General features: G+C 34.3%; 2 protein-coding genes across 3 annotated transcripts in view; one reads left to right on the top strand and one right to left on the bottom strand.

The window, feature by feature from the left end:
* Nucleotides 1–486: 486 nt before the first annotated feature.
* On the bottom strand, nucleotides 487–10,729 carry LOC124373580 (nicotinamide/nicotinic acid mononucleotide adenylyltransferase 1-like; the record flags this gene model as incomplete). The annotated part of the gene is given in 2 exon segments (XM_046831944.1): nucleotides 487–711; nucleotides 10,438–10,729. A coding segment is annotated over 1 exon segment (168 nt), but the record flags the coding sequence as incomplete, so codon positions are not given.
* A 2,052-nt stretch (nucleotides 10,730–12,781) lies between these two features.
* The window catches only part of LOC124373578 (tetraspanin-33-like), a 28,807-nt gene continuing 18,518 nt past the window's right edge, over nucleotides 12,782–23,070 (top strand). For both annotated transcript variants that reach the window (XM_046831940.1, XM_046831942.1), the window contains exon 1: nucleotides 12,782–13,135. In XM_046831940.1, the coding sequence (XP_046687896.1) occupies nucleotides 13,049–13,135 (87 nt within the window). In that variant the 5' untranslated portion in view covers nucleotides 12,782–13,048. The remainder of the gene's footprint in view (nucleotides 13,136–23,070) is intronic.

Raw genomic sequence — 23,070 nt, forward strand, 5'->3', positions numbered from 1 at the left:
ATGCAAAGGGCAAAGACAAAGTTAATATCCAACTTTTACTCCTGATTAAGCCAGTGACGAATTGAAAACATTTAATGCATTATAAATACTATTTAAACACTGCCATAAAACCAATGGTATCAATGGAAAAGTATATGTGTTGTTGATATATTGCCAGTTGAGCCTCACCCCTGCTCTACTTTACCGGCAATACAATAAACAGCTGGTTCTAAAAGAGTGAAACGAGTTAATGATGGCTCATATATTTAACTCATAAAATCCCAACATCCACATAGAGAATCGTTTTGAAGAGTGCTTGTCCTAAAGAGATTCAGTTGGGTCTACTACCAAACATAGGATTGCAAGAATTGTTAATGTCTAAATATTGTAAATATTCTACTATGGATTCATATATGTGTGTTGAGAAAAGTAGCTTATCTTAAAATCTGAGCACGAACAGTTAGCACAGGGGAGGCCAAAAAGAATAGAAATACAACAATTCTCTACCTGATGATGCTGCAGTACGAGTCTGGTGCGCGTCCAGTGGTCTTGTCGGCTCTCCCACTCACTCATTCGGATCCAACTAGAGCTATTGAGGGCGAGGCGCAGCATCTCACAGCGGTCCAACGAGCAGGCGAGATCTTTCTTCCCATACTTATCATGCACAGGAGACATTACTCCTCCTATTTACCTTGTATTGCCCAGTCCTGTCCAGGTAATCTCTTGCAATTTCTGGGAAGTAAATATTGTTTTGTACATTTACATAATGCTTTTGGAAAAGAATCCTAAAGTAAGATAATAATATACTAGGAATAGGGGTTAGCTTTTCATTTCAGAGTGCAATACTTAAAGAATAGCATAGGGAAGAATCAATTACATATGAAATAATTTTGTTTATACATCATCGTTACTATAAGAAAAACATTGGTTGAATCAATTCTTTCAATACCAACTTATATAGGGAATAATTTCATGTCAAATCAAACACACTTTTAGAATGGTTTTAAACTCAACACTTCATATTTTGATGAAATTTGGTGTATAGAAAATTCCCCATATAGAAAAATACCAAATTTTTTTCAATATCAACCCGGTTTTGGGATTACAGTTATGTAAAGATGGGCCAAAAAACTGCCAAATACTGTGCATTTAGACTATTTTTTTATTGAAGTTGCTGCTCTCTCCTAATTAAGATAAAGAGCTGAATAAGGTGTCATTTTAAAGATATTTTAATGACCATTACAATGTCATCATACCATTATGACATGAAAATGGCGATGATAAAACTAAAAATCAACAAAACATGTCTAAATATAATTGGAATATATAGATCTCCGGATTAAAAACCTTGATGAGGCTCTGGAAACTAATGTCGGCAAATGATAGAAGTCAGCAAAGCAGAAAATAGTCCTGTTATCATCATGGGAGACATAAATGTGAGATATCCTAAAACCAGATCGAAAGTCAATCAAATTAAATGAAACCCTAGCATCTCATGGAATACAACGGGTCACCCTGCCACCCACAAGAATAACACCGGAATCTAAAACTTCAATAGACTGTATCTGTACCAACCTTACAATGGAAGAAGTGGATACTCAAATTATTGATGCAAAACTATCAGACCACACAGCTCAAATGTGTTTCCTTGATATTAGAAAACACACCAACAAAGCCTTACTACTCTAAGTAGAGATCTTCGACCACAAAGTCTACAAGACCTTAAAATGATTTTTATCAGCGGAAAACTGGGAAGAATGTTTTCAGTGCCCCCATCAACAGACGAAGCATATAACTTCTTCATTAACACTGTCCACTCGAGCTCTCAATACAACATGCCCCCTAAAAACCAGGAAACTTAAAAACAAATGTAAACCAAAACACTTTGCTGACCAAGAAGCTATCAGACTGAAAAATTGTTATAAGGAAGCACAGGACAAATATGAACAAACAGGCAACTACATTGATAAAGAAAACGCAACTCGCATAAAAAAACCTATGACCAGAGGCTTAAAACACTAAGGCAACAAACATCTGCTGACTTCATTCAAAGGAATGAAAATAAAATCAAAAGCGGTATGGCAAGTGATAAATACCTCACGAAATAAGAAAAAAGACTGCTCTGCGCTCAAGTTAAAAGTCGATGGGGACCTAACAACAAACCCTCAAAAAAGTAACAAACTGCTTAAACAACCACTTTGCAACCATTGCGGAAGCTACACTTTCAAAAACATCTCCTCTAGAGAAAAAGACACCCCTGCTAGGTCAACAAACAATAGCACAACATTTCTCCACCATTTCACAAAACAACCAATGAAGAGGTAATGTCCATTATATCAAAATTAAAGTCAAAAAAATTCAGCAGGAATCGATGAGATCTCTTCCAGAATGCTAAAAATATGCATGAACGAGCTGACACCCCCTTTGGTCTCAATTTTTAATAAATCATTTAAGCAGGGCAAATTTCCATCAGGAATGAAAGTTTCAAAAATTTACCCAAAGTATAAAGGTGGAGACAAAACCATACCTACTAACTACAGACCAATCTCCCTCATCTCAACCTTTTCTAAAATATGTGAAAAAATCGTTCTTTCAAGGCTCCTAGATCACTGCTCTCAACATATGGATAATAACAATATAATAACAAACAACCAACATGGATTTCAAAAAGGAAAGTCAACAACTACTGCCATGATCAAGCTGATCGAAACCGTGATTGACAGCCTTGAGGAGGGTGAACTACAGATGTCAATTTTTCTGGACTTCAGCAAGGCGTTTGACTGCCTTAGTCATAGTCTTATAATACAAAAACTGGAGAGGCTAGGTGTGAACAATAGTGCAAAACAATGGTTCAAAAGTTACCTAAAAGGAAGAAGACAACTTGTTGAAATAAGACATACAAGCAGGGATATCACCTCAGAAATTCGATCAGACCTACTACCCATAGACAGAGGAGTACCACAGGGATCAGTGATGGGTCCAGTCCTATTCAATCTTATTTATAAAATGACATGCCACAATACCTTGGTGAATACTGCACACCCTTGCTTTATGCCGACGACACCACACTGCTCCTAAAAGGGAAGACATCGGACAAAATTGCGGTATCATCCTCCACGGCCTTAAACATGGCCTATCAGTACTGTTATGGCAATGATCTGGCAGTTAATCCATCAAAAACAAAACAAGTTGCATTTGGAAGACGAGCAGCAGAGGTACCTGTCCTTCCTGATATAGAAGCAGATTCACAAGCAAAGTTCCTTGGCATAATACTGGATGAAAACCTCACCTGGACACCACATCTTGATAACATAAGCTAAAAAACTGAACTCTGGCCTATATGTCATTAAACAAATTAAAACAATCAGCGGCAACCAAACTGCAAAAAACTGCCTACTTCGCTATATTTGAAACACATCTGCGATACGGACTAATAGTTTGGGGCACAACCGCTAAAAATTTAACAAGAACTCTCCTCCTGCAAAAAAAAAGCTATTAGGGCTCTATCTGACCTACAGAGTCGGGAATCATGCAGGGAAGCCTTCATAGCTCAAAAAGTCCTAACTGTGGTTGCGATGTACATTCAAGAGGTAATTCTCTATGTTGATGGGGAAGATCTACCAAGGCTCAGCAGCACCCATGAACATAACACAAGACATGCCACGAAGTACATCCTACCCAACCACCATCTCTCACTGTACGAGAAAAAACCTTCGTATATGGGTAGAAAGCTATTCAACCACCTCCCACAAGACCTCCGTTCTAAAAGGGGCAAAGCGCTGAGGACTTCGCTGCAGAGGTGGCTCTTGGAACGGCCCTACTACAGCCTGGAGGAATTCCTACAAAGACGACTCTAGACTGGCATCTATCTTATATCTATCTTTCAATTGTATGACACTATCTGTAATCTTAATGATGACAAATAAAGATGAATCTGAATCTGAATCATTATAGAGGGTGATTCATGACGTTCTCCCCCCACTTCTACAGCACATTGTACTAGTAAAAATAATGAAAAAATGTTATATAAACATAGGTCCGAAAACGCTTCGTTAGCGAGTTACAGCTAGCGAAAGATTTCACCTGAATTCCTGGGTAAAGAGTAAAATAAAGCCATACTGAAACTTTTGGAAAGGTTAATTAAGTAAGAAATATCATGGATTCTTATGTATTTTTACCTGATAAAGCTAATAAAATAGGTTTCAAAACTGTACCTGTAGTAGTTTTTGAGGGATTCAGGGTTAAATGCAAAAATTGGGGCACGAAACAATGTTTTTTTAAGTTTGATGTACAATAAACTTTGTTAAATTGGTAATACATACATAAAATCAACAAACATTAATTGTAGAGAATTTAATTCTGAGAAAATTGATATAATCAAAGTCTAAAATAAAACAGAAATAAGTACCAAAAAATCGATTTTATTCAGTATTTATTAATACATTACTAGTTTTAAGCAAGATTAATCAGGTTGGGCCAACCGTACGCACCTTTTTATAATAGATGTTCGAAAATGATAAAACAAAAAACTGTATTTCGATGATTAGTAAACAATAATGGGAAAATGTTTGCTTCATTTATTTTCGAACATTTGATGTAAATTTTTATTAAAAAAAAAAAAATACAACCTAATAAAACATGATATTTTTATTTACAAACAAATTTATTTAACAGTTAATCTTGTTTTCTCAATTTATCTCATCATTAAGGAACAAACATTTTGTTTTTGTTTTATTTTAACTAAATACCGTACGGTATTTCTTTACAGCTAGTAATGTATTATACTGAATAAAATCGTTTTTTTGGTACTTATTTCTGTTTTATTTTAGACTTTGATTATATCAATTTTATCAGAATTAAATTCTCTACAATTAATGTTTGTTGATTTTATGTATTTATTACCAATTTAACAAAGTTATTGTACATCAAACTTAAAAAAACATTGTTTTGTGCCCCAATTTTTTGCATTTAACCCTGAATCCCTCAAAAAATTACTACAGGTACAGTTCTGAAACCTATTTTATTAGCTTTATCAGGTAAAAATACATAAGAATCCACGATATTTCTTACTTAATTAACCTTTCCAAAAGTTCAGTATAGCTTTATTTTACTCTTTACCCAGGAATTCAGGCGAAATCTTTCGCTAGCTGTAACTCGCTAACAAAGCGTTTTCGGACCTATGTTTTATATAACATTTTTTCATTATTTTTACTAGTACAATGTGCTGTAGAAGTGGGGGGAGAACTTCATGTATCACCCTGTATAGGTAAAAAAAATAAAGTTTTTCCAAAATCAAAATTTTGATTTTTTTTAAATGAGTACCTTTGATTACTTCCAAAAAAATGTTTTCTCTATTCTTTTAATAACTGAATGTGAAAGTTTCATGATTTAATTGCAATTGGTTCTCTGCTTTTTAAATTTTTTTTCTCAGTTTGAAATATATCAACTAAAAATGCATAAAAACTTTGTTTAATGTAGGTATTGCTAAGTACATGATATTAAGTGAAAACTTATTAATGGCAAAAATCAGTTTAAGTACTATGTTTATTAGTTGTTTCACAAATTGAGGGCCGGGTTCGAATCCTGGTCTGGACTAGGGCTGTTCACAAATTGCTGTTGTACATGCAAGATAATCATAGGATGATCATGAGTAAAATATATATATATATACGAGGGTCGTCCATAAAGTAACCGCCGTTTGGGCGTGGCGCGATAAGTAGTGGGGGTAGCGCCGCCATTCTCACATCGGCGTGTGCAGCCGTTCAGTACGCTTCTAGCTGTGCAAAGGAGAGCATCGTGCGATCACGCGTTCTTTTGTTACAACGTAAAAACATGAGCGCCGTGATAGAAAATCCTGCCAAGTGTGAAGTGCGTGGTGTAATAAGATTGCTGTGGTCGAAAAAGTTACATAGCAGCTGAAATTCATCGTAAATAGAGTGCGGTGTATGGCGCAAACATTATGAGCGAAGGTGTAGTCTGTCAATAGGTTCGTTTTTTTAAAAATGGAAGAACGAACGTTCACGATGAAGACCGGAGTGGTAGGCCATCTCTCGTCAGTGATGACTTGGTGAACAAAGTGGATGAGAAAGTTCGCGAGAACCAGAATTTATGGAGCGTGGTACGACCATTACAGCTCCAGCTTACTGTGAAACCTTAAAGCGGCTACGACGAGCGATTCAAAACAAGCGTCGTGGTCTTCTGACATCTGGTGTTGTGTTTGTCCATGACAACGCCCGCCCTCATACAGCTCAAAGAACAACAGAATTTTTGTAAAAGTTCAAATGGGGACGTTTTTGACCACTGCCCCCTACAGCCCGGACTTGGCTCCCAGCAATTTCCATCTTTTCCCGTACATGAAGTGGTGGCTTGCATCTCAGAGGTTTGCGAGTGATGAAGAGTTTCAAAACGCTGTGACAGGTTGGCTACGTTTTCAGGCGGCAGATTTTTTTAAAGACGGAATTTCAAAAACTGTTAAAAGATATGATAAGTGCTTGAATTTGTATGGTGAATATGTAGAAAAGTAGAGAAAAGCTATAGTTTTAAAAGTTATATAATAAACTTTTTGTATCTCAACTGGTTTATTTGTTATTTCAAAACGGAAGTTACTTTGTGGACGACCCTCGTACATATATAAACTGACCCTCCAATCGTATATTTTTGAACAGGCAGAATAGTTTTTATAGTGAGGAATGATGAGTAACAAACAAAGCAGTGTAAAACTTACTCCTTACTTAAAGGAAGCATGTCTAACAGCTTGTGTCACAAATAACGTAAGTTCATAGCCATGGTAGTTGCGGCCATTACTCCAATAACACAAATTATTTTACATTGTTTGAATTAATGCAATCAGTATTAATACATTAAAAAAAGCTACCGGTAACTTCAATTCACTGCAAATAAATATAAAAAGAATGTTTTTGTATTAGATAGTTTAGGTACTTGTAATTGATGAGTTGGTCCACTGATTTAGATTTTTCGTGGAGGCCGCTTATTGTATATAGGTATATAATTTGAAATACCTATAATGTAATTCGATAAAACATTTTTGTTTCGGTAGTTTACATAATCATGAATAACAATGATTTTAGCAGTCATATGAAACTGCAGCCCATAACAAATTTCTGCAAATGTTTGGAATCCTAAAAAATCTGTAAAATTTGAGTAATAGTAGATTAGTGTAAGAAATAAGGAGTAGAGTGTTATTATCTATTATAGACAATAACACAGACGAAAGTTTGTGGATGACCGTGTTTAAGGAAACGAAGTGGCATATCAGCAAAATGTTTGCAGATCAACTATATGACTATTTGCACATAAGAGAAGTACAGTTCTCTAGAGAGAATACTTTTGAAAGCAGTTAATCATGGCTACCCAGGAGAAAACATAAATAGTTGTACATATTTGGTTTTTATTGTTAAAAATGTTTGATTGTTGTTATCATTTTGTTATTATATATGAGTTTTTTCCGGTATTTATTTACATTAGCGTGACCATGGAAAATGGACTTTTTTTTCATGGGTTGGGCATTTATAGCCAAGTATTATTATCACAGGTGAAAGTATATGAACTGGGGGGAAAGTATATTATTGTATTATATTGATGCCTTTCGGACATTATTGCGTTAAGGAGCAGGGGCATCACGTGATCTGAGATTCGACTTTTGCAAGCTCGAGTTAATTTTTTTTCTAAAAGAGCAAGCAGTGCGCAGCGGGCAGGCATCGTTGACAGGATTAACGTATTAGTCAGCATCATTTCAGTAACTTATCACTTACCTTAATGTTCAGGTGGGGGTACGATAATTTCATTGATTTTATGCACCGGTAAGATACACGATGGGTAGTTATTATCGTACCATGAAAGGTTTTTGACAAATTTATACAAGTAACAAACCAAAAGTTAATTATAACATAATTTATTATACAAACATAACATACTTTTTCATTAAATGTGTTTGGTACGATTATTTTATATGAAAGTACGATAATTTCTCGTTGTTGGTATGATAATCGGTTTTTAAAATCTGGCTATACTGAGTTTGAGTAGACGCGGAGTTATAGGAAACTGTCAAAAACGGAGTTTTCAGAGGAGTTAAAAAAATCGTAGCTCCTTTGATTTTCGTTGCTGACAAATTTTTTCTTCAATATTGTTTTCAGGAAAAATTGTAGTTTTCAGGAAAAAAATGAACATACCTTTTCATGGTCACGTTAATATATAAATTGATACTGTTTTTCCTAATTTCAGTTCTATTTCTTTGCTTGATAGTTACAGCTCCTTTATTATTTGTGAGATTGCCACTATGTGTATTATACTAATTATTTTAATTTCAAATACGATTTTTTTTAAGATGATAGAAATGTTGATGTGATTGATAGACTTGTGTTCAATATATTAATATTAAGCATCAATGATTATACTAATCAATATCAAATCCGTGTCCGTTTATCATACTCCACCACGACAATCGAATTAGCGAACCGAACTATCGATTAGAAAATTTAGCCAAACCATTGAATACAAAACCTGTTCTTATTATAGTTATTAAATTCAAATTTAATGGTAGATGTTTTTAATTTAGTATAACAATATTGCGTACCAGTAAGATTAAACGCCGGGGCGGCAAATCACGAATTTGACATTACCAACGTATTCTGCTCACCCTCCTGAACAAAAAATATATATAGTACTATGGGGTGCAAATGACAAATAACATGATTTTAGGGGGTATATTGATAAGTGGTTAAGTTCCTAATGTTTTAATGTTCAGTTTGTGTGCTGTGTCTGGATAATCTGTTTACTTGAATATTATCTGCGGCCGGGACTGATAGCAGCCTGATAACGCACCTGTTATCTGAGTTCTCCGGGGCATGGGTCAGTTCTACACAAGATATCGTGTTCAGTAGGTCGGATTGAGTGAGTGCGTTTACAATGATGAATCAACCATCCACTAGTTCAACCAACCCTAGTGAATTATGTGTGTCGGAGTGTTTCGTAGGGCACGTAAAGAGTTTACGTTTTAACCGAAACGAAATTAACTCTTTTTTAATTGAACATGGAATTTAAAAAAATGAGTGTATGTGTTCGTCGTGCGGTCGAGTGGTGTTTTTAAACCGGGAGACTTTGTCGTTTCGTTGTGATAGACGACTTTTTTGTTGCTGCTGCTCAGCTGTATCCGCCAACACACTAATGGTATGTGTTCTCTGATCCATCTATATATTTGAGTTTTTCATGATTTATTTAGTTTTTTAACTTTACATAATTGCCTTTGCATTACATTTCAATTTATATTTTTGATCAGCCCCTCTAGTATTTTATATTTTACTGATAGGTACTATCTCGAGGGATGTTTTTCTTTTATTGACATCAGCGCGGGGCAAGGTGCTGCCAAAGCCCGCGCTGATGGCCGGAGGCACTCGTAATTAATTTTTTCACGAAATTAAGAAAAACATTATTTATTTTGATAAAAATTCTACTCATTTTTGTATTATTTTTCATTTACGTTTGCAAAGATGGCGGCGCAACCGATGACGTCATCACGAGGTTCAATCATTGGCCACAAAAGGTCACGTGACGACGATAGACGTGGATGTAGAACATGGAGATATTACTGAAAAGTTATTTCATTTTTCATTTTCTAGAACTTCGTTATTTCTCATTTCCACCCCATCAAACCTTATACTTTTTTGTTCTATATGACGATTCCAATAAGTTTTTAACGCAAAACTCGTATTTTTTTTTCCGCCCCGGCCGATAATATGATAATTACCTTCTGCTCATTTCTGTATTATTTTTCATTTACGTTTGCAAAGATGGCGGCGCAACCGATGACGTCATCACGAGGTTCAATCATTGGCCACAAAAGGTCACGTGACGCTAGACGTGGTTGTAGAACATGGAGATATTACTGAAAAGTTATTTAATTTTTCATTTTCTAGAACTTCGTTATTTCTCATTTCCACCCCATCAAACCTTAACTTATACTTTTTTGTTCTATATGACGATTCCAATAAGTTTTTAACGCAAAACTCGTATTTTTCCGCCCCGGCCGTTAATATGATAATTACCCAATATTATTTAGAATTAATTCAAACAATGTAAAATCATATGTGTGGTAGGTATTCAAGTAACTACAATGGCATGACTTTTGTTTTTTATGTCACAATCTATCAGATAGGCTACCATCTGTTAAAATAATAAGTAAGTTTTACAGTCTGTTGTTTTTTGTATACACATATAGTTTTTAACTCATCATTAAATTATTACTTTTTAAATATAAAAAATAGCTGAACCATGCCATAATATGAAATATCTAGGCCCTATAACTTGATTGTTTAGTAGTTTAGATTTCATAAAAAATATCAATGATTCATTGTCGTGGTAGCCGCTTATCATACTGCTGCCCTCATAAATACAAATAGAAGTGCCATGGGCAAGATAAAAGGTAATTGAGTCATAGCTTACCTAACATGCGAAGGTGCATTATAGTGGGAGGATTAAAAGACCCCACGACAAGTAAAACTACTTTAATAACAGGCATTTTAAGAAATTCCACGCTAATTGAAATAAATATAATCACTTATCCAATGTTACACAACACCAATATATCACTCCATCACCAACCACGACAGCTACCCAAAAAATAACACTAATCAATCAATACAATATGCTGTTGTAGTAGTAGTATGATGAGCAGAAACCGATAAAAACATTCAAAGACTGGAATAATCATATGTTTTCAAACAGTCCACTATTATTCTTATGAAACAGCTGATTCAGTAAAAAAAAGAAAGTGAGAAAATTCAACACAAGGTCATTCAAGATACAATATAAAATTCACATTGATAGATTAACAAACGAGAAATAAGAAATTTAACAAAAGAAAAAGTTAACCTAAATAATATAGATTATCCACTCTTCGTACCCTAAAACCCAATTTATACCTCATAGTGCTAGTGTTTAATGACATAGTTCTTTCATATGGTATTCGAGTTTATTATTAAAAAACACATTCTCAAATTAGAGCATATTATAATAAGTGCCAGTATTATTTTTACAAATAATATTTAAATAACGTACTATAATTCCAATTTAATTCAACATTTCTTGGTAGATTCTACGGGAAATTTAATAGACATGCTTTCGCTTTTAGTGAAACATATTTTTTCTTTGTCCAAGTAATTGCCGTCCAAGTACGAACAGAATGACTGCCCAATAGGTGAACAAACCTTTCAATATTTTTACTTTCGGAATTAAAATTTTCAATGCCTCATTAATTCGTGATCAGACTCTTTGGTCTGAAACTAGCAAATACTACCTGGTATTATCAACCTTATACTATTTCGAATGATCTCTCGTTCGCCACCAGCAGTGCAGGATGCGACAGCCCGCACTAATAATGCATTCATGATTAAACCCTCGGAATTTTCATACCTTATTTAATCAGTACTATTTGAGGGGATGATTTTCCTTAATTACCAATAGTAGATAAATTAAACTTATTTATTTAATCTCATTATGGGCAATGAAGAATGAGTAATAATTACTCGATATAATGTTCAACCGCTTATAAGGTTGGAGAGGTAACAGCATTGATTTTAGTGTTACGATTGCATTATTAGTAAAATGATCAAGATTAAACCAAGTGTGTACCTGATCTAAAGAAACAACACTGGGTAACTTCTGTAAGTAATTGATTTTTTCCGGTCATTCAGTTAAGTTTCGTCTTCCATTATGACTATGGCAGCTAAATTGCAGTATAAGCTTGACTGCATCTTAGTCTGTCTTACTTGGATATGGACTATATTGCATTATTCGGTTATAAATAATACCAATACGAATGTTTATATTATAGTTGAATCATGTTTAATCAATATTGTATTTAAAGCTTATTTTGTAAATGGGTTACCGTTGAATAAATAAATAAAACAAATCTTTGTTTATTGACCGTTGTTTTGTCATGTTTTAATACATCAAATAAATTGTAATGGTATTAATATGACACTTCAGCAAACGATCAGGGAAATTAACCAGGAGAAAAGGTTTTAGTTACCTTATTCATTCCGAGAGCACTGAGTGACCATTGAATGGTAGAAAATAAATGTTTCTTCTTTTTGGTAATGCGTGATAATAAGAAACTTGACATTTATGGACCTCACGAAAGGGATTTTTAGCCACTCCATTACAAATTGCTGTGGCTGACTGATCAAAACATATGTCCCTTCAAAACAACTGATCCTATCTCTTGGATAACAATGTTTTGTTATCCAGATTGATAAACACGCATACACTTCGAGTCACCGTGCAAGGCTTCTGGTTCACCCCTATTTGGCCTCACGTTCTTTTGGGGAGAATAGGTCAGACACTGCCATAAATGATCAATATTAGAGAGCTGTCCTGAGATGCCTGGACTCTCGCTTTCTTGAGGTATCTGGGCCCGGAGATTAACTCGCAATGCACTGATGCTTAGCATTTCCATCAGCGGTTAAGAGGTAGTAATAATAGAGCACACACTAATTTCAACCTTCTATTGCAATTCGTCCTACATTAATATTGCGTACCTATCGACACACTCACAAAAGGATATCGGATTCACACATTAATTGGTAGGTAATGTTTGCTAAACTCCAAGCAAACAATAAACTGTGCATTTCTTTAGAGATTATTTCGATTAAATCTTTTGTTTTGGATTTAGCATTACCGCAATCCAGTATACTAGGGTACTCTGTATTGTAAACTAACTGGAAATGACTTCTTTCCTCTTTGGCTCACGAATTGGATTTGCTTCTGCTACACAGATGTATGTTGCTGTCAGGACTAGAGTTGTGTTGTATGCTAAAACAATGGCGAATGTGTACAACTATTCTGTGGACTATTATGGTTTAAAATTATTATTCTTTCATCTTAATTAAGTAAAATTCATAAGACCTGTATTTAAACAATAATTAATTCTTTTATTTGATTTTATATCATTATATACTTAACGACTCTTATATTTGATTTGTATACACAGTCCATAAGTTACATTGTGGTCATTTTTATCTAGTATTGCGATTCTAGTTTCCAGTAATTGAAAATGAATCGGCGACGTACGCCCAATAATTTTACTTACGTCAGTCCATGTGTCAAGTACATGATTTTCATATTGAATTTTGCATTTTGGGTAAGTACATTGGTTCTGCTTTTAAATTACTACTTGAAGTTCTTTGTTTCTAGAATATTTGTGATTTATTTTTTTAATTAATACTCATAGCAATTGTTTGTGGTTATGATGGTTTTAAGGCATTTTAAGAATGTATAAGACCATTTTTTTAATATTTCTGACAAATTTTTAAATTAGGACTAGAAATAACTATACTGTTCTTAATAGACTTGGGAATATATGAAATAATAGGCTGTAAAATTAAATGAATAAGTGTCTAGCCTACCAGTTAGCAGTTGACTGTTACAAGTCATATTAGGCCTATTAGACCTATTCAAATGGAAAAGCATAGGATCAACCCTGAAACTGGCATTTAAATTAGCATATCCTGTATGCTAAGCTACTTGCAGATAGTAGCAAATTGGATAGAAATTTAGAATAGAATAGACTGTAGAGAATTTTAACAAATTGTTAAAATGAATAATAAATCTTTTTTTAATACATCGAACATTGGCTGCAGTATAATAAGTTGAACCACCACAATCAAATCATGATTAGGCTATCTTAGAAATATTGAAGCTATCGAATACAACTGACCTATAGATATTTCATAGTTAATCATTGCCAGCTGTTTTTATTTCATTTATGTACTGAGTAAGCTAGTAACATCACCAAGAACAATGGCGATGAACATGCAGTTATCTCTAAATGTATTTTTTAACATTGAACAATGTTTTAAGGGCGTTCGGTATGGCCTATCCTTTGAATGCTAATTTATATGTGCTTTTTCTCAGGAACCTCTTGGCCTATCATAATCAAACTTTAGGACAATATCATATGGGCATTCATTAACATGCCCATAACCTTTAACATTTAGTGGAAAAGATTTAAATATGTTTTTAAAATATAAAATTTAAAAGCTATATTTTTGTACAAAACTATATATATTTCTTTTTTTACAAAAATGTGTTATCTTTTTAAACAATGTCTTGGGCTCAAATTTGTGTACTAGTTTAAAGTACAACTGTAATTTTTTTCATCTTAATCTGATGAGTAGTTCCAGAGAAAAAGGTACATATTTGTGGGGAAAAAGTTAAATTGTGGGAAATCGCAGATAAAGATGATGCATAGGCTTATAAGAGAATTCACTAACCTGTAACATAAGTTTAATGACATCCTGCTCCATAACTGGGGTTGTCAGGATCCTCTAACTCTTTCCACTGGTCTTCCAGCTTTCTTTTAGCACTTGACCAAGTTTGCTTAGTTTTTTTGGCTACATGCGCTGGGCTTTTTGTAAGTGAGTAAAATCCAGCTTTTTCGTTACTTCACTAAAGTTATGTCCAACTATCATTCCTGGGTTTTTTAAAACTATGCTTCTTGCAATATTTCCTTTGTTGAAAGAATTTATGGCATCATAAACTCATAGGTGTAGAGTATGTATTCCTATGAAGACGGTTTTTGGGAGGCGAGTCCAAATTATTTGGTTCACAGACTCATTTCGATTTTGTGATCTACTAAGGAGACATTGGGGAGACTTTAATAAGCGGCCTACACTCGTTATTCAATTGCTATTATGTAATGGTTCGATATATTATCTAACTTCAATGTATGTATAAATCGTACACAATAAGAGTTATAATAAATTACCGTGACAAGAAGAATCTCGAACATTACAATTTTAGATACACAAATTTTACAATAACATTACAAAACAACAATACCAACTATGGTCTATACTTAGATATAAAAGAAACCTTACAATATTTATAACTTGCCCAGCTCAATATCAATAAGTAACCCCTTTGGTGAAATGGAGGAAAGAATTCTCCCCATGTGTTACCAGGAGCTAAACCCACATGTTGAAGCTACTTAAACAAATCTTGTCACTTGTGAGAAGTATCGGTACTTTGGGATTATACCGACCACACCCAGACATGAATCGTTATTTGACATTTTGCTTCTACTGATTACTAGATTAGCGTAGAACAATATTTCGTCAATATAAAACAGGAACTGTCTTATCGCAAACCCCTCCCCATCCTCAGACAGAGGTCAAAGTCGAGCGGTCTAGTAGATAACGTGATTGCAGTCTCGCCGCCCGTTAGTTAGTGTGTCGCTTTGTTGTACTTCCGTGTTTTACCCCTACATTTCTCCAAACACAAAAATTCAACAAAAACAAACATTACCAAACAAAAATTAAACTCTTTATTAAAAAAAAACACACAAAACTTGTTTTTATTCTTGATCACACTTCGCCACCCAAAATGCAAGTTCGGTGCTGCCCCGCGCTGATGTCAACGAAAGAAAAACATCCCTCGAGAAAATATCAAATTCTAGAGGGGCTGATCAGAAATATAAATTGAATTGTAATGGAAAGGCAATTATGTACCGTGCAAAAAACTTAAATAATCATGTGATGCCGCGCGGCCTGCCGTAATCGGGATTCTCGAGAAAGATAAGATAACAACGACAACAATACCGATCACAATACCTGGAAATGCTTGTTGATTGATGGAATGTTCTGTTAGTTCTGATACTCAACTACATCGTTTTTTAACGTTCTAAGTTCATTGAAAAAAGTTTAAGCGTTGGGGGCATATAACGCAATCTGACCCCATTAACAATTGATAATCGTTGTAATTTTGTAATTAAAGAGTTGTTTTTTCGTTCTATCTTGTTGTTTCTATAAATTTATATTTTTGTGTTCTTCATACTGGCGTGGTCGGTATAATCCCAAAGTACCGAAATATCTTATATATTTTCTTTATATTCATCACCATTTTCAGTCTCATAATATTAGTTACCTCTTGTTGTTTGTTGTTTATTGTTTACGTTAAAATAACTAATAAGCGGAAATCATATGATAATTTGAATTGAATTGAAATATACTAGGCTGAGCAAATCCCAACATAGCTATATCTACATTGGTACAAAACTATTTAATAAGTTACCTCTCAACGCCAAAACAATGAGCACTAAGAACTTTAGGAATATGTTAATTAAGTGGCTAAAAGTGAAAGCCTTTTATTCAGTTGAGGAAGTTTATTTAAGTGATTTTAATAACATTGAATGTTGAATTTTAAACTAGTTTTAAGGAATTTTAATTAGTTGTAAATGTTGAATTTTAAACTGGTTTTAAGGAATTTAAATTAGTTATAAGAAATGTGACAATTGATGTGGCCTAACTCATACCAGCTCTGACATTGTTAATACTTTTAAGTGGGACAACAATAAAGATTCTTGATTCTTGAATAAATTGTAATATCGAATTATCCTTCGGGTAAAAACAATCGAACCATTCGATAATAGCAATCGAATAACGAGTGTAGGCCGCTTAGTAAAGTCTACCTGAGACATTTTCTAAGCAAGTCAGTTGAACTCTGGTCTGTAAAAATAGGTTTATTCATGATGGCTGGAGAGATATGGAAATATGTTGAGGATCCACATTATTTGTCAACAAGTGATAGTATTCTGCCCATACTGCTTGCTGCATCTCTCTCAAATTTCTAGTATTTCTACTTATTGCTAGATCATAGTACATAATGTAACATACACTTCAAACAAAAATACACAGTATACAATGATCAAAACAAGAAAGAATTGTTTTGTTTACATACAGTGAAAATGTTCAACTACATTGCAAACAAATCAGATCTACCTATTATAGCAAGATAAAATAGTAGTAGGCCTACTATAATAAATATCTAAGTTTTCCTGGTTATCTAAAATGTTCGATGTGTAGTATATTTTTCAAAATTAAATTAAAATAGTTCCTGACATCGGATTTTGATAACAACAAACTCTTCAGTCCTGACATCGGATTTTGATAACAACAAACTCTTCAGACAATAACCTAGAATATTTAAATGTAAAAACACGAAAATTGAAAATTGTGTATATTTTGCTGTAACTGAACCCCCTTAAATGATTGCAATGGATAATGGCCGTGCTTCTTTAAATCTGAAGTGTCCAGTTTGTAGTGAGGAGATGAAAACTAGAATTAAATGTGGAAATAAAATATTGTTTCGCTGCAAGAAATTTTAGAATAAACACAATGATGCAAAAAAATACATTTGAGAAGACTTTTTTGAACATTGCAAATTTGGTATTAAGAATATACTGAAAATAATGTACTATTTTAGAGGGATCCAAACAAACTATGACTTTTTAATTAATGAATGTAGTTTTGATGGCATCAGTACCTGCAGAAATACTATTTCAGATTGGCTAAAGTAATCATAGGTACTAAGCTGCTCAAAAATAATTGAAATATAGTTATTTTATAGAATCTGAAAGAAAGAAATTTTATTTACATATCAAAGTATAGTTTCTCTATAGTAAAATTTTAAAATTCAGAAACGTAATACAGTTTGACATTATAGCTGCAAATTAATTCAAAGTAAAATCATGTATTTGGTATTTGACTAAGGGTGGTACAATGACGATGTAGCAATGTTTGTTCTTTATATCAAAAGGAGCCAGTCATACTCTCGGGAAACTTGCACGTGAGGGGGGAAGCAGCGAACTCAGAGTCGCGCACCTAAACATGAGATCGCTGAATACGGGGTTTTTGAAGATGGGCTCGGTTGTGTGCGATTTTGATTTTGATGTTTTTGGAGTGACAGAAACATGGCTGCAACCAGCAACTCCGTCTGTTAATTATTCACTGCCTTGTTATCAGATGTTACGCTGTGACCGAAACCCCAATGCAAATGATGCCGATAGGGAGGAAGGAGGCGGTGGTGTAGCTATCTACATAAAAGATGGCATTCAATTTGAACAGCACTCCTTCGTGAATCAGCTTGACCCTGGCATAGAAGCGATTTGTGTCGTTTTGAAATTGAGGGAGAGAGGCTCGGGCTGTGTGTGGCTTATAGGCTGCCCATTGTTAGGCATACCTGTCTCGCTTCTTTGTTTCACTCTCTGTTCGTGGATCTTGCGATCGAAGTGAGGGGTGTGATATGTTTAGGAGATATGAATGTCGATCTCATGTCAAAAACAAGCAACGTATCTCGATATTACAGCCGACTCTTGAAAGAATCCAATACGTCACAGATTGCCAATGAGCCCACCAGAGTGACAACAACCTCAGCCACATTGTTAGACCACATCATTGTGGACAGGTCGGTTGAGGTCAAGAGGAACGGCATCGTGGATGTCTCGAGTATTAAGGATCATAGGGGTGTAAGCATTACAGATCACAAGTTAACCTATTGCATTGTTGGGGTTACAAAGAACAAAATAGAACACAAATTTATTAAATATAGAGATTTTAGCAGCTTTGACCCAGAAAAAGTTGTAAGCGAGATAGCGGCTTGTGACTGGGATGGTATATTGAACGAACAAGACGTCGATATTGTGGAGGCATGGATAACAAATAATATTAGGAAAGTATATGACAAAAATGCCCCTGTAGTATGTAAAAAAGTGTCCAAGAAAAAAGCCCCATGGCGAAACGATGACATCCGAAAGATGACAAAGGTTAAAAATAAGTTGCAAAATAGATATTAGAAGTACAGACATATAGATGACTGGGAGAGGTACAAAGAAATAAGAAACCGATTGAATAATATGATCAGAATGGCAAAAAAGAGATTTTTTTCTGATAAGCTATCCTCTTCAAAATTCCAAAGGAGTTCTGGACATGTCTTAAGAAAAATGATATTGTACAAACAAGGGATTGCTCGAACATTCCACCTGAACTTAAAGCGCATGAGATCAATGAATACTTTATAAACATGGGAGCTTGCCCGAAGATTGATAAAAGCGTATGGGAATTTTTTGCAACCAATGGCCGAGAAGAAATTAGAGATAAATTTAAGTTTTACGCTGTCAGTAAAAGAGACGTTATTTCGGCAATGAATGAAATAAAATCTAAAGCTGTGGGCAGCGATGAAATTTTGATTGACATGATCAAGTCAGTGAGCCCCTACGCAGTCAAAGCCATTACACACCTGGTAAACGTTTCTCTGGTTGGCAGCTTGTTTCCAAAGTCATGGAAAACAAGTATTGTTCGGCCAATACCGAAAGGGCAAGCTGCCAATCAGGTAGACCAGCTAAGGCCAATTTCAATACTCCCAGCCATGTCTAAGATACTGGAAAAGATTGCCATTCGACAAATAGACAGTTTTATGAAAACATCGGATATTTTACCGAAGCTGCAATCGGGCTTCAGGCGCAATCATAGTACATGTACAGGCCTGACAAATCTTTTCAGTGATATGATTGACGCCAAAGACATGGGTAAATATAACTCCTCTAAATGTTGGATTATTCTAAGGCCTTTGATTCAATGGACCATGAGATGCTTTTAGCGAAGATGAGCTATTATGGCTTTGACTTGAGCGTAGTCAATTGGATAAGGTCATACTTAGACTCCAGGCTGCAGGTGACGCGTTTAGGGAGTGAAACGTCAACCCCGCTTGTGAAGTATCGAGGCATTCCTCAAGGTAGTTGCCTAGGGCCTATTCTGTTCAATATGTACACAGCCGATATGCCAAGCTGTGTGCAAAATTGCACAGTTCATTTTTATGCTGACGACTCGCAGCTGCACTTGTCTTATGAGCCATCGCAGATGGTGTCAGCCATTGATATGATCAATGTCGACCTTGAAAAAATATTGGGGTGGTCAATGGCGAATGGGCTGAAACTAAACATTAATGGCAAGTGCACTGTGTTGCATATGGCACCACACAACATTGTGCAGTCCCTCAGTGAAAGAGGAGTGATGGTGAGGCTTGATGGCCAGAGTTTGGCTGTATTTGATAGGGCGAGGACTCTTTGCGTTGTGCTAGACAGCGGCCTCACGTTCTCTGACCATGTCACGAATGCCTGTCAACGAGCACTCGGTAGACTGAGGGGACTCTACAGATTTAGAGATCTTTTACCTGAGTCTGTGAAACTACGTATCATGCAGTCACTAGTCCTGTCCGTTTTCACCTACTGTTTCCCAGCCTACGGGAATAGCATTTCTGGAGAAGACATGCATCGCATTCAACGATTTGAGCATGTCTCTCCTTACAGAGATGCCGCTGGGATGATGTCGGTAGAGACCGTCTGCAGGGTCATGACGTGCTGTATGGTCCACAAAGCTCTTGTTAATCAGGAGCCTCAGTACCTTAGTGAGAAGCTCTCATTTCGGGATGAGGTCTCTCAGCGCAGAACCCGCCATGGGAATCTTCTTCACTTTCCCAAAGTTAGGCTGGAGTTGGGAAGGAGGAGCTTCTCTTACTTCGGCCCGAAATTGTACAACGACCTCCCACCAAACGTGAAACAGTGTTCGATAGCTACATTTAAGAATAAGATGAGGCAGAATTTGCTTAATGTATAGATTTATTTATTTGTATTTCATTTTCATGTATATGTTGTATGTGACGATAGTTGTTCTAAAAAGCAGTTGTTCTGTATGTAACTGAGAAACGCTTGATGAAAATAAAGACATTATTATTATTATTATTATTATTATACATTTATTCTTGAAAATAGTAAAAAGTAAGTAAATGTTAGATTATTTTGTTCGTAACATTTTATAAATATAGATAGCAAGATTTATATAAATTAATTTTTAAGATCTAAATCTATGTTAGTTAAAATACCTCTTACATAATTTGGTTCGACATTATGTTTTCTGTAATTTTAGATAGTCATGAATATTGAGGATTCAACATTTGTGAATACCGATGATTTGATTGTGGTGTTACCAGCTTATTATACTGCAGCCCTAAAACGAAATACACTAAAAAATTAAGCCTTTCGATCCTATTGTCAAGAATATTTGCATAAAATCCAAATGTCCGTATATACCAATGTCCACTATATCTGCATAAAAATCCAATAGTCCTTATATGGGTACGTTCATAAATTAATTGTTTTAAAACATAAAATATAACAAAACTTACCCATGTGCCATTTCAAAATGATCACAAGAAATGTTAGGTTGGTTATTTGTAATAGAGTTGAGAAGTAAACTTTATATAATACTTTACAGATATAACATAATCAGTGGTGTTGAAATTATTATTCTTCTACATGTAAAGCAGCTGTAAAACTCAAATAACTAATCAGTTTACTATTGAGTGAGCATTGCATTGTTTTTTGGCTATCACTAGTTATTTTTACTATTACATTTTTTATATTTATTTTCTTTGATTTAGTGTTGATATTTAATTTTAACCTTATTTCAATTGATTTTTACTTGTTATAACTTACTTTACTAAATATGTTTAGAATCTTGAAGAACACATACATTAAAAAAATATCCCATATTTTTTTATTAACTGAGATAAATGAATTAAATTATGGCATGGTTGCACATTTTAATTGTGTATTACCTATACAATGTACATTTTATTCTCTGACTCCCATCTGTTTAGAGGGTATCGCGTCCAACGGTTTTTAAAATTTATTTATTTAAACCAGACTAATTTTGTTCTAAAATATGTTTATCAGTATTTTATTGGCATGTTTTGTTGTCATTGTAATATTTTCTGGATAACCCACCAAAAAGTATTTATTCTTCAACTTACTTTGTTGGGGGGGGTGAGATTGTACAGAAAATTATTGAAAATGACATCACAAGAGGTGTAGGGATACAAGTACTTGTGCTAGTTCCCTTAAAATGAAAATGAAAAAATATGCAAGCATGGAACAGGGGTTCATTCCATATAAAATCAACACACTTTTATACCTTTTTTAACATTAACGTCTCAGATTATAATGGAATTTAGTATATAGGTAGTCCTCATATAGATTAAGAAAAATGCCACATAATATTTCCAATATCTCCTCCAATTTTGGGATTACATTTATGTAAAGTTGCCTAAAACCACCAAAAACTTGTTCAGAAAATTTTCAAGTCGAAGTTGCAGCTCTTCTAACTAAATAAAGACCTGGGAAAGGTGTAGTTTAAAAAAGTATTTTAAGGGCCTTTCGTACGACATACAACATTATATATCAAACAATTTTCTGTGGATGCATCACTAATGACCTATTATGCCTTTATATATCTATTTTTTTGCATCAAAGTTTGGGTAATTTCTGCCCAAATTACATTAGACAGTGTTTAAGTTTGAAAAAATGCCTGAATTATTTCAAACTTGACTTTCTACAACTGAGTAGAAACACATTTAGAGAGTTTGGATTTGTGACTTACCCCTGCGTCTATACTCATGAATTGTTCTATATTGTCAATGAAGCTTCTTGATAGCATAGGATAGGGATTAGAAAGAAAATGATAGGACACAGGAACATCAACTGCTGCAGTGTACAAAAAGAATTAAATTACAAGTTGGTCAAACATATTAATACATTTTCCATAACAATGACAGACTCTGATTATAAAAAGTAACCCTCATGAATTATCAAAATAAGCATACTACCTAGTTTTCAGCAATTTGGTATCCCACATTTATCTTTCAAATGTGATCAACTAATTCCCATCTAAGGTGTCAATAGGAGTTGATGAAATCTCATCAAAGTTGCTGAAGGCTTGTATGCAGGAGTTAATTGAATCCTTAACGTTTCTGTTTTACATACGTATTCAATGAAGTAAATTCCCTAGTTCCTTAACCCTCCGACTGATAATTAGAAACTCTCTGGATGATACACTGGTTTTTATCTTTGCTAAACTTTTTTTTAATATGTGCTAAGTGCTAAAGTAATGAGTGTTATATATCAATTTTTTTGTTAGAAATTGGAGAAAAATGTAAAATAAAATTATGCTCTTACTAGAGTATTTTTTTTTTATTTGTACATAAATTGAAAAATGTGTATTGTAAATTTTTTGTTTTCTAAGTTTCACTCCAAGGAACTTTAACATGGCTTGGGATAGTAAGATACTGTAAATGTACAAAATATGCACAGTTTTGTAGTGAACAAAAAGATTATAACATTTATACAATTATTTGCAACACAAACAATTTTTTGATAAAAATGTAAAGTATGTACTACTTTTTTTG

This window comes from Homalodisca vitripennis, unplaced genomic scaffold (genome assembly GCF_021130785.1).
Source record: "Homalodisca vitripennis isolate AUS2020 unplaced genomic scaffold, UT_GWSS_2.1 ScUCBcl_5920;HRSCAF=12891, whole genome shotgun sequence".
Taxonomy (NCBI): Eukaryota; Metazoa; Arthropoda; class Insecta; order Hemiptera; family Cicadellidae; genus Homalodisca; species Homalodisca vitripennis.